This window comes from Marmota monax, unplaced genomic scaffold (assembly GCF_021218885.2).
Source record: "Marmota monax isolate L192 unplaced genomic scaffold, Marmota_monax_Labrador192_F-V1.1 WCK01_AAM20220418_F8-fsc00042, whole genome shotgun sequence".
Taxonomy (NCBI): Eukaryota; Metazoa; Chordata; class Mammalia; order Rodentia; family Sciuridae; genus Marmota; species Marmota monax.
The window spans coordinates 9,786,179-9,799,199 of record NW_026693008.1 but is presented as its reverse complement, the minus strand read 5'-3'; the positions used below and the strand labels follow the sequence as shown (position 1 = coordinate 9,799,199).

Genomic DNA, 13,021 nt, shown 5'->3' with positions numbered 1-13,021 from the left:
ATTTCACTATCCATGCTTCCAAATAGTTTTGTCCTAGGTGTGCCTTTCTGCATATGGGACATACTGCTCTTCTCAAGACCCTGCCAGCCATTTGCCCGACACTATAGAGAATTACAGCATTAACTAGCTTGAGAATACTGACTGAATGTAAACTCGACTAGATATAAAACATTCCCCCACAAAGACTTTGTCCACCATATTCAAATACCTAAAGGATTGTGAAATTTGCTTGCAATTATTTAAAATGCAATCTCCTTTGTTACCCAAGATATTCCTTTTACGCCCTATTCATGGATTAAAAATAGATATTCAGACATGGTCCATCTACACTAATGAGGCAGTAAACCTGGACCTCTTGAAGTGTGGCAACAGTCACTTTCATTTGATGAGCACCTGCTCTGTGCTGGACAGGGATGTTCTGTTCTAAAACACAGCTGTGTGGGTTTCCAGCTGAATGTGGCCCATAAAATATTAGGAAGGCTTGGTTCCTTGGCTCCTGCCTATCTCTATGATGGGTTAATAAATGCAATCAACAAGTAATTAAAAATAATTCTGATGTGTTTCAGAGAGTAAGATCTTAGAGAACACTCTGGAACATTACTTAGCTGCCCCCTAGTGTTTTAGAAGGATTCACAAATTGCTGACAAGTAGAAAAATGCCAAGAAAAGACTACTGGGGCGCCTGGGGTTGTGGCTCAGTGGTAGAGCGCTTGCCTACCATGTGTGAGGCACTGGGTTCGATATCAGCACCACATAAAAATAAATAAATAAATAAAGTTATTATGTCCAACTACAACTAAAATATTAAAAAAAGGACTGAGTTCTAGTATAGACTAGGGGGTCCCCAAACTATAACCCAAAGGCCAAATCTAGCTGCTGCCTGCTTTTATATGATCTTCAAGTAGCTGTTACATTTTTAAATGTTGGGGGGCATGGCAAAAAAGAATACTTCATAACACATAAAATGTCATATGAAATTTAAATTTCAGGGTCCATAAATGACATCTAGGTGGAATAGTGCCATACCTACTCATTTGTATATTGTCTGTGGCTGATCTTGAGCTCCAACAGCAGATCTAAATAATTCCAACAGGGACTACATGGCCTGCAAGGCCAAACATATTTACTACGTGGCCCTTTATAAAAATGTTTGCATATCCATACTTTAGATAAAGAAAAAAAAAACAGCTAGAAGACCCTGGGAATATACAATGATATCTCTACATCCCACTCTCTCCAGCTTCAAGATCTCAGACCTTCTATAAAGGAATATAGATTGTTGGAATGTTTAGGAATTACTTAAGCTCCTCCATCAGAATAAAGAGGCTATGTAATTCATAGAGAATGTAATTATGTTGTCAAATTATTAACTATGTGATTGTCATACTAACAATAAAGATAATTATATCATCATCCTAGGTGATACTTAAAAGTTCTCTAGAAAGCAAGTGGAAACTTGTTTGGGGGAGGAGTTTTCTCTTTTAATCACACGTTCCCAGAGTTTTCACTGCTTGGTAACAGGACAACTGTAAGGGAATCATCATGTAGAAATGTAACAAAGTGTAATATTATTCATTAGTCCAGGCATGTTGGATCAGCAGTTGATAATTCATCCATAACAATAAAGAGTAAAACAAATCTGAGGGGAATCAGATTTTTATTTTTTAAAAAAATTCAGAATGTTGCTTTCTGTACTGTTTGGGGGAATGGGTCAGAGTTTGGGCAATTTGAGCTAGGGTTGTGGCTGAGTGATAGAGCACTTGTCTAGCATGTGTGAGGCCCTGGGTTCAAGCCTCAGCACCACACAAAAATAAATAAAGAAAATTAAGGTATTGTGTTAAACTACAACTAAAAAAAAAATTTAAAAAAGTTTGGGCAATTTGGATGATTCTTTTTCTGTTTATCAGAAACTTCATGGAAAGATGGATTGAGGCCTCACTTTGAGTGGGATTTGCAATTTAGGAGACAGGCATAAAAACAAACACTTCATCTGACCTGAGGAGTCCCTATGCCTGGCCATGATCTAAGCTCATCCAATATAATATCCCACCTGGTTTCCTTTTCATGAAAAGGCCTTGTCTTACAAATATAATTAACAGATGTGCATATTGACTCACACAGAAGCACACAAACTCACTCTCACTCTTTCTCTTCCCCATCCCCCATAACAATCATAAAAATGAGGGGAAGGAGGAGAAACAAGATATAACATGTTGTTGATACATAAGCCTTACCAAACTAGACTCACACTTTGGACACTAAAGGTAAAAACATGCCTTGCCTAACATTGAACATACAGTCGTCCCTCAGTATCTGCAGGGGATTGATTCCAGGACACTCCCCCCCCCATACCAAAATCCACAGATGCTCAAGTCTCTTATATAAAATGGCAATGCACTGCATATGACCTACACACATCCTCCTCCCATGTACTTTCTATCATCTCTAGATTACTTTTGATTCTTAATACACTATAAATGCGATGTCAGTAGTCATTTAACCATTATTTAGGGAAAGAGAAAAAGGTTGCACATATTCAGTAGAGGTGCAATCTTTTTCATTCCCAAATATTTTAAGTCTGCAGTTGGCTGGATGCGGAGATGTGAGACCTGTGGATGTGGAACCCAAGGATACAGAGGGTCGACTGTATAGGGGTTTCTATAACCTGGCAAGCATAGAGCCCACCAAGGAAGGGAAACAAAACCTATGTATAACCATTATGTGTCCTTAAAGTTATAGAGTAAAAAAAATAATATAAAATCCTATCAAGTTTAGATTTGGAAACTATGAGATGCTACTTCTCAATTTGTAGGCCTTCTAACAAGAAGCCATCAATTCAAGAAGTACTTCACTACTAATTTCCTTTTAACAATTCATTATAGTTAACCACAATTGGACTGGGATTTAGGCTCCAAATCTACATGTTAGCTATTTTTTCCCAGTGACTCTTATATAGCAGGAAAGAATATCTAAACTTCTGTGAGGTTTTCAATTCTACCAATAAGCCTGGCACTGTGGCACATGCCTATAATCCAGCAGCTCAGTAGGCTGAGGCAGGAGGATGGTGAGTTCAAAGCCATCCTCAGCAAAAGCAAAGCACTAAGCAACTCAATGAGACCCTGTCTCTAAATAAAATACATAATAGGGCTGGGAATGTGGGGCTCATTGGCCTAGTGCCCCTTAGTTCAACCCCTGGTACCACCTGCCCCCCCCACAAAATTCTACCAATAAACAAACTCAGCCAAGGAGTTTATAATACTACTGTACTTCATTCATAGTGTCAGAAACAAAAGGAATCAGACCCTAGTCATTGAAAGAATGTCAAGCTGTTGGATGAGACTACCAGCCTTGGTGGTTTGACACCTTTTCTGCCCTACCAGAGTTCTATAACCCCTAGAGATAGGAAGAACTAAGGACTTGTGCTGGACTGACTTATATTAATGCGAACATTATAAAAAAGAAATTATGATGGGAAAAACTTGTGCTGGGAAAAGGTTGTACTGAGCTATGAAAAGTATGAAAGGGATCCAGATTATCATCCCTTTGGAATCTAGTAAAATAATCTGCCTTTATGTATGAAAACTCAGTTTCAGCCTGTGGAAGTTGAGTGAGAAACCACACTCTGGCTCTCAAGAGTTTAATCAGAACATCTCTGGACACCTGAAGTTCCTCCCACAGGGAACTGGGCAGTCAGCAACAATTCTCCAAGTAGCACTGGGGAAGGGGAAGACTAAAAGGCCAGAAGCCAATAATATGCAGAAGCCTTCAAGAACTTAACCCTAAGGGAGCAGAATGAAGAGACTCAATGAGTGAAAGCAAGGTCTACTTCCCTTCCCCAATAAATGACTTCCAGAGTTTTTTTTTTTTTCAGCCATCTCTCACTAAGGAAGCATCTATCCAAGGAAAGAATAAACTCTCTCCTCAAGTGGCTTACCCAGTACAGCACATCTGTCCAGCCCTCCATGGTGATACACTGAAACACAGTGAGCATGGCAAAGGCAAAGTTATCAAAATTGGTGATGCCTCCATTTGGGCCAACCCAGCCACTCCTACATTCCGTGCCATTGGCGGTACACTGGCGTCCATTCCCTGAGAACGCACATGGAGCTGGGTCCTCTTCAGCTACGATATCTGTAAAGACAAAGCAGGATATGCCATACTTGGGAGAGGAACATCCAAGCCCAGAAGACATGCTAAAGCCCAGAACACCCCATCTCCCACTCATGCCGTCTCAGAATTCTAGTTGCCCTTCAAGGCCATTTTGAATACTTCTTCCTCAATGGAATTTGCTATTTCCTCTCATCACAATCCACTACTCTTCACTCTGTACTCACTCTTACAGTTCTTTCCTGAGCTTATAGATCACAATGTTATTGGTTTGGCTCATGGAGGTCCCTTATCTTGTTTGCTAGGACACATTACACAGGAAATCAGAATGGAAATGAGATTAAGTTCTCATTTATTCTTAACATAATTCACACTAAGAACTAGCTCAAAAAAAAATAGACTTGCTGGTATATTTGGCATCAAGAAATACCCTTCTCACATTTTTTATTTTTTTAAAGATTTTTTTTTCTAAAACAAAACATTGCTTATTGGGGAAACCAAAACTTTTAAAAGTTAGATTAGTTACCATTTTCAGTTCTTACCTGAGTCAGCAAAAAAACATGTTTTGTGCATTTTTCCAATAAAAAGTTCCAATCCTATAATAGCATAGATTATGATTACAAATAATACCAAAAGGGCTATGTGAAGGAGGGGAACCATGGCTTTTATAATGGAGTTCAGGACAACTTGTAAACCTGGGAAAGAGAAAAATCAGTTTGTGAGCCAGGAAGACAATTCAGATGAGGCACATATATTATTCCTAATAATACTTGCTCTGTTTAATATGTATAGTAATAAAACTGGATGGAAGGTGAGCTGAAGAGGAGACTTACAGATCATCCAATCCAACTGCCTATCAGGATGGAAAAACTAAAGCCTGAGAAGGACTACTGATGTCACTCATTCATTTATTTATACATTACTTATCCATTCAACAAAACTCCTTGACCATCTACCATGTGCAAAATAAAGGTTAGTGCTTTGGATGATATGAAAATATATTACATAAAGTATCTCTCCCAAGGTAATGTTCTAGAAGGAAATATAAGAATATTATACAAATTATTCTCAGGTAGCACACAGATGCTATGAGCATATTAAATGGTTAAAATTAAAAAGAGATGAAAGACATTGCCCTTGAGTAGGGTGAGGGAAGACAACTCCTAACAGGGCCTACAGGGTGAGTAGGATGGATTTCCACAGATGGGCATGGAGTGAGAACCCAGTACCAAGAGCAGCACAGCAGGAATGGGGTGAGGGTTTTTTTGAAAATATATATGTATTTATTTATTTAGGTTTCAGGTGCACACAATATCTTTATTTCACATTTATGTAGTGCTGAGGATCAACCCCAGTGCCTCGTGTATGCTAGGGTGCATGCTAGGCGGGTGCTCTACCACTGAGCCACAACCCCACCCCTGGGGCAAGTTTTGATCAGTGGTCATGTAGTAGGAAAGAACATCAGGAAAGAGAAGAAGATTGCAGCCATATCACTCTGAGTTTTGAATTTGGGTTATGGAGCCAGACTTCAGTCCATCAGCAAAAGGTAGCTTCCTCATAAAGATGAACAGGACAGCAGCAGGTGAGACAGGCAAGAAGTATTTCAAGAGTGCAGGGACTCCCAGGTAGGTTAGAATGAGGATTAGGATGAGACCAGAACTCAACAGTCAGGTGGAATGAAAGAAAGGCACCTGGTGGCACTCTGAATATCTAAGCCAGGGTAACAAAGCAAATCCCAACATCCAAAACAAAAACAAGTGTTTCAAAAGAAGGATCTTTCAGAATTAGGGACAAAGGCCAGGAGGCAGAGGAAAAAGAGTGACTTTAGATCTGTCCAGTTTGAACACTTGGCATAACATTAAGGTGCAAGTGTCCCGTAGCTGAAATGTGAGCTTGATAAAGGAGAGATACAGGCATTACACAGAGCAACCGTGTAGGTCCAACTGCCAAGGAAGAGATGGGAATGATGAAGAGGGTTGGTGGGGGATTGGGAGAAGAACAGCAGGAATCAGAACCCACACTAGAACCAGGCTTCCTGGCTCCCTGGTTACTGGTCCAGCATTCTCCCCAACACCCATGATCTCAAATTCTGCTGTGTTTTTCTTTTCTCCTTGTCCCATTGTCTCTCTTTTCTCAAACTGCCCCTTTTCTAGTATATTCTTAGTTTCCTAATACCTATTCAAAGAAAGAATATAAGACACTGATATACTAAAGGTAAATAAATTAAAAGTCAGAATAAGCAAAGGAAAGAGAATACTTACCAGCAATAAAAACAAAAGTTTGCCATTACAAGTAGCCTTGGGAAGAGTCAGGGGAGTGGGAAGGTCAGGGAAGGAAGATTGACAAGAGGGTTCCACATCCAAGAAGACCCTGTCTTTCTAAAGCCTTCAATACAACACAATACTCAGTGCTACCTTTAAATGTTTAAATGTTTATTTGGGGGGAAATATGACAAGTAGTATGATTTTAATATTTTTGCATCCTAAAAGGAATTAAATGGAGGGGCATGAAAAACACTGGCTCGAAACTATGTGGAGGGGCTGGGGCTCGGGCTCAATGTAGCGAGTTTGCCTTGCAAGTGTGAGGCCCTAGGTTCAATCCTCAGCACCACATAAAAATAAATTAACAAATGAAAGTATTGTGTCCATCTACAACTAAAAGAATATTTTTTAAAAAATTAACTATGTGGACAGATTTGTTTTTAAAGAGAGAGAGAGAGAGAGACAGAGAGAGAGAGAAAATTTTTTTAATATTTATTTTTTAGTTTTCGGCGGACACAAATCTTTGTATGTGGTGCTGAGGATTGAACCCGGGCCGCACGCATGCCAGGCAAGCGCACTACCGCTTGAGCCACATCCCCAGCCCCAGATTTATTTTTTATTCGTTTTTTTGGGGGGGGGTGGGGGACATGGATAGGTCATCCGAAATCATCCATCAGTTAGCTTTTCAAGATTATGGAAACTATATGCCTCACGAACATTTTTATGTTTAGTGTAACAACTGTATTTCAGATTGGCCTAATTTATGAGATGATAGAGTTGTACCTTAATGTGAACAAGTATATGAACTTTATATTCAGTTCCTTTGGACATAATCAACATGTACAGTAGATCTCATGGGACTCTAATCAAGGAGGTATGAGAAGGAGCAGAATGAATTGCCAGGCCAAGAATGAGGGGACGTGGTGCTGGCCTTGTGCAGCTGCCACCAGCTTGAGAACCTCCAGTCACCACCTCTTGACAGGCCTTGGCTTGCTTACTTAAAAGAAGATGCAGAGAAAAGAGCCTTTTTTAACAGATGATGCTTAGAAAACTGTGTGTTTTAGGTGTTGAGTTCTTTGTATATTCTGGATATCAATCCCCTATCAGAGAAGTGGCTGGCCAAGATTTTATCCCATTCTGTGGGCTCTCTTATGCTCTTAATCATTTCCTTTTCAGATTGATGGCATCCCACTTATTGAATTCTTGGTTTTATTTCTTGTGCTTTTGGAGTCATATTAAGGAAGCCAGTGCCAGCACTTACATGATGAAGTGTTGGCCCTATGTTTTCTTTTAGCAGTTGTAGAGTTTGATATAATTCCTATGTCTTTGATCCCTTTCAATTTGAGTTTTGTTCAGGATCAGAGAGAGCAGTCTAACTTCATTTTTCTACATATAGTTATCAGACTATTCTGGTGAGATGTGGGGAAAAGGTACACTTGTATGTTCTTGGTTGCACTGTTGCCTAGTACAACCAATCTGGAAAGCAGTATGGAGACTCCTCAAAAAACTAGGGATGGAACCACCATTATGACCAGCTATCCCACTCATTGGTATTTTCCCAAAAGATCTAAAATCAGCATACTACAGCAATATAGCTACCTCAAAGTTTACAGCAGCATAATTCACAATAGCTAAAATATGAAATCAATCCAGATGCCTGTCAATAGATGAATGGATTAAGAAACTGTGGCATTTACATACAATGGAGCTCTACTCGGCTATAAAAAAGGATGAGATTATGGCATTTGCTGGTAAATGGATGGAAATGGAGAATATGGTTCTAAAGAATTAAGGTAAATTCAGGAGCTCAAAGGTCAAATATTTTCTCTTATATGCAGAATCTAGAGTAAAATAAAGGAAAGGGGGATGAAAGGATAGGATAATATAAAGAACCAATCAAATGTAAATTAATACACAAGTCAAAGGAAGTCAAGTAGAGAAAGGAGAATGGAAGAGGGGAGGAAGGATAGTAGAGAAAGTGGGGATCATGAACTGAAACTGATTTCCATGCATGTACAAGTTTGTCAGGATGAACTACAGAGCTCTGATTTAAAAAAAAAAATGCAGACATACCAGAGTATCTTTAGAGTTCTTTCCCACTTTGATGATCTTGGAATTTGGTAAACACTGATCAGCTAACTGAATTCGGGTGGTAAAGAACTCCACAAACGTCTGAACTACCACTTTTTGAAATATACTTGCCTTTCACCAATGACTATTCCCATACAAACACGCACACAAAATTATGTCTTCTAGAATAGTCTGAAATCTCTTTTGAAGGGAGCAGACAATTCATAGATAAGTATAAATAATGAAACATTCCTGGGCATTTTCAATGATTGCAGGTACTTAGAGAAGAATCATCAAGCCACAGATGTCAACCAACACAGGAAATAGCATGGCCCTGGAACCTAACTCCTTCCCCTAAAAAACCCATTTGGGTTTGATGAGAGGAATGAATGTTCCCTTCTTGGTCAGTTAAAATACGGGCTTAAAAGTCCTCCTGTTTCTCCCTGTTGTCCTGTAGGGGGAGAGATCAGATTTCCATCAAGTTGCAAATAGCAATGTTTCTTGGAAAAAGTTAAGCTACACAGTTGAAAACTAGCTCTCCAGAGTATGGAGGGGCACAGTACTAGTCCGTCTGCAGAAACCTCGTTAGTCAACATAATGCCACATGGGTTCTGGAATTTTCACCGGCCAGAGGTGCTCATGCACGCATGAGCCACAGCCTCAAAAGTCTGCACGCAACAGTCCTGTCATTTTTCTCTGGGGGAAAAGGCTGTCATGGTTACTTTGAAATTAGATTAAGCTATAACAACTAAATCGGAAACAACATGTTTGCTCACTGAAATTCTCATTTAATCATGTTACACTTAAAAGAGTCAGTCATTTCCAAGGTATTTCTACTTTTCTCAATTGCTTCCAGACAGTTCTGTGGTTCAGACTTGTGCTGATCTTTTTCAATGAAAATAAATGAACCATCTGGAAAAACAAGTACACATAAAACACCACTTCCTACATTTTAAAATGTTAAATTTGGAAATAATTCTGTGGTTTTTGTTTTTTTTTTCTTCCAGAGGATTTTTGGTGCATTCTGAGTGCCAACAGGTTTAATAAAATTCCATGAAGAATTTCTGGAGAAGAAAAAAAAATCTGTACTCTTCCGATGACTTTATGAATTGTAGAAAATAGGCACATCCTATAGTCCTGTATCCCTAACTTCAGTTTTGAGCAGGTGACCATCTCAGAAGCACCAGTCCTAAGAAAGGCATTAGGACTTCTATCCTCTGAAGTCCCCAATACAGGGGTCCGACTAAAGGGAAGGACAATGAGGCAAACCCCATACTTCTCAAGGAAGGCTTAGAGGCCTGCAGCTCCAGGCAGCAGTGCACCTGTTCCAATCCAGGTATGATTCAACCTGGCCTGGAGGTCTGATCCAGAAGCAAAACAGGGCCTGGTACTCCCTGGTACGGAGGGCTTAGTGGATATCACCACTATCTCTGGCTCTGAGAACTTCCTCTGTGCTTCAGACATGGTGCTAGGGCTCTCCCTCCATTCTCTAATTAGGTTCTCACAACCACCTTCAAGGCAGGAACTGCTGTACCCTGTATGCTGGTGTGGGAGCTTAGACATTCATCCCTTTCCCTCAGAACTAGACAGACATATAAAGAATGAAATTAAGTCATTTGCAAGAAAATGGGTGGAACTTGAGAACACTATCTTAAATGGAATAAGTCAAACTCAGAAAGTCAAGGGTTGTATGTTTTCTTTCATTTGTGGAAGCTGAAGAGGAAAATCGGGGAGAGGGTTTTGGATCTCATGAAAATTGAAGGGAGATAAGTAGAATAGAGGAAAGGGATTGGGAGAGGCAGGAGGGAAAGAAAAGGAAAAATACTAGGGAATAATATTGGCCAAATTATATTGTTATATTATGTGCATGTATAAATACGCAACAATGAATCCCACTGTTACATGCAACTATAATGCACCAAAATATGGAAAAAATAACTGGACAGGCACAATTCTTAGTAGTAGGATGGCTAACCATATTTTCCAGAAGCCCAGCCCCCTGTTGCTCCGCACTTTGAAAAAAGGCTGTGAGGCGAGTCCTCCAATACCCTCCATCTACATCTCCTACCACTTTCAGAGAGGCAGGCCTGGGAACAGGGAGATGATGATGGTATACCATCAGAGAAGAAAACTACATTGGAATCTGGATGTATGAAGCCAAGGTCTCCCACCACTACCCAGCCTCTCCACAAGAGGAGTCTCTCTTCTACAAAATCAGAATGACAATAATCACCACATGCCCCATTTCAGGGCTATCTTGGAGATCCAAAGTGACAGTGCAAACCACAGTGCTCTGTCAACTGTAAAGGCACCCATGGTCGGTCGGCTGCTGTGCTACTGACGGGTACAAGGCAACTCACCTCAAAGCACTCTGTTTCATAATCCTGAGACCCACCTAGAAGAAACAGATCAGCACAGTCCTGGCTCTAGGAAACAAAAATTGCTTACTGGGCACTCCTGATACTAGTCGAAGTGGTCGTAACACTCGGAAGGCACGGAGGGCTTTGACATCAAAGCCTCCTGATTTGCCGCTAGAGTGGTTCCCGCCTTCTGTTTCTTTGGTTAATTGTTCCAAAATTACACTAAACAATCTGAAAGAAAGAAAGAAATGTCTGTCACTCAGGGAAGCAAAATAGGATGATAATAGTAGTTATTTTTAAACAAGGGCTAATTCTGGGAGGCTGCTGCCTAAGTAAAAGGGAGGCAGAAAATAGGGTTCTTACCCTATCCCTTGTTCTAAAAGGATTTGGGATAGGAGCTAATGTCATCTGTTTCCATGCCAATAGAGCATCCCAAAGCAAGTTAACTTCCACCAAAGTAGAGACTCACAGGGCATCCAGTGATGACAAGTGGAATTGCCCCCAATCAAAATGGAAATAACAGTGATCCTGGTGATCACCATCTATGAGTACTGGTGATATGCGTAAGCACTTCACATCTCATCACATATGTTGTGCAGCAGGGATCAACAACATTTTACGCGTGCAGAGACAAATTCAATGGGAACAAGTAATCTGTTCAATGTCACGCAACTAGTGGCAGACCATTTGAAACCAGGTGTGCTGGTCCCATGAGGATGCAGGTTCCATAAGGACACAAAGTCTTTTCAAAGATTTTGTAAAATAATTTGTTTTTTACTGTTTTGTTCCTTTAGTTTGTTCTAGCCTAGTGCCTAAAACAGCTCCTGACATACAGGAAGTGCTCAAAAAATATTTCATGAGTAAATCAATGAATGACTTCAAAGTCCCACATCTTAATGTGTTATACCACTTTCAAAGCAGTCACTGACACACACCCCCACCCAAACCCTCATAGGAATATTTAGGAAATGATGTAAATCACAGATGCTAAGGAGCTGTGCAAAGACTAAAAACAGTTACCTGAGGGAAGGGATTAATACCATTTTCTTTTGAAATATGAATAATATTGTATCTGGCAAACAGGATGAATTTTTTCCTGCTCTCAGAAGGTTTTTTTTTTTTTCCAGATAAAGCTATTTTCAGGAAATCTGTTCATTTGACAGTTACTTTTACTCTTTTAAATAAATATTTATTCTTTGGAATTGTTACTCATTTTTCAGAATAAATATAAACTTACCCACTGCAAATAGCATCGACTCTGGCCAATCAGATTGTAGGAATGATTGGCCCAGCAACAAAGAAAAGGTTCCTAAAGTTTAATTAGCAGCCAAAGGAGAAATTCTGCCACCACTGGCAGGCCTCTGGATCACCAAGACACTAAGTCCATAAAACGCAGGGTGGTCTGATTACAATCCTGATTGGGCACAGCCGTGTCGTTCTGGGCATTCATAGACCAGCTCTTTGTTGTAATAACAGTACAGCAATTAGCAATAGATCCAGCCAGAAGGGAAAATAAGCCAGATATCTACCTTTTCAAAGACTTTGTAAAATAATTTGTTTTTAGTTTTTCAAAGCCTCTTACAACAGGCTCTCCCTAGTTATAACTGGGGAAACATCATATTTATGATAGGTTTCTCATTAGCCTAGTTTAAAAAAATTATTGTGAACTCCTTCAGCAAGAACAAATTCATAGCCACACAGAAAACAAGCAAAAGGAAGAAGGAAAACCTCAAAATCTTCTGAAATGTGGAAGCCACAGGAATTTTCATCCCCTGGGGTTAGGAAAGTAATTTATGCAGGTGGTGACTTAAGATTGCCTTCAAGTATCAGTGTTTTGCAGTGTGTACTTTATAGTTCTTTTATACCCTGTTCTTCAGCAATGGCCTTGAAAATAGGTGAATAATGTCTCTCCCATTGCAGAAGAGGCTGAGGAGGAGAGAAGCCAGCTGCTATTCCTGGACTGTACTGGGCTGGAAGGGGCTGGACTACTTCCATATCTAATAGTTCTGAAACTGTTAGGAGTTTAGGAAAGTTTCTTTCTTTGGGCCTCAGTATCCCCCTAGGTAAAATGAGAAGTCTGGATTTAGGGACACCAGAACCCTGCCCTTCCCATTCTCATATTCTGGGATTCTAGTTCCCCTCATTACCACTGTACCAAAACACACACACACACACACACACACACACACAGGCTAAAATGATAAGGACATGAGAAGAACATAAT

At 40.0% G+C, this 13,021-nt stretch overlaps 1 protein-coding gene across 11 annotated transcripts in view; it reads right to left on the bottom strand.

Annotated features, from left to right (window-relative positions):
* The window catches only part of Cacna1d (calcium voltage-gated channel subunit alpha1 D), a 315,633-nt gene that overhangs the window by 133,459 nt on the left and 169,153 nt on the right, over positions 1-13,021 (bottom strand). For 10 of the 11 annotated variants that reach the window (XM_058582147.1, XM_058582148.1, XM_058582140.1 and 7 more), the window contains exons 5-7: positions 10,886-11,028; positions 4,649-4,801; positions 3,934-4,130 (exon numbers count right to left, since the gene is read on the bottom strand). In XM_058582147.1, coding sequence (XP_058438130.1) covers positions 3,934-4,130; positions 4,649-4,801; positions 10,886-11,028 — 493 coding nt within the window. Of the gene's footprint in view, positions 1-3,933; positions 4,131-4,648; positions 4,802-10,885; positions 11,029-13,021 lie in introns of those variants that run through there. The other variant, XM_058582146.1, reaches the window with a different exon arrangement.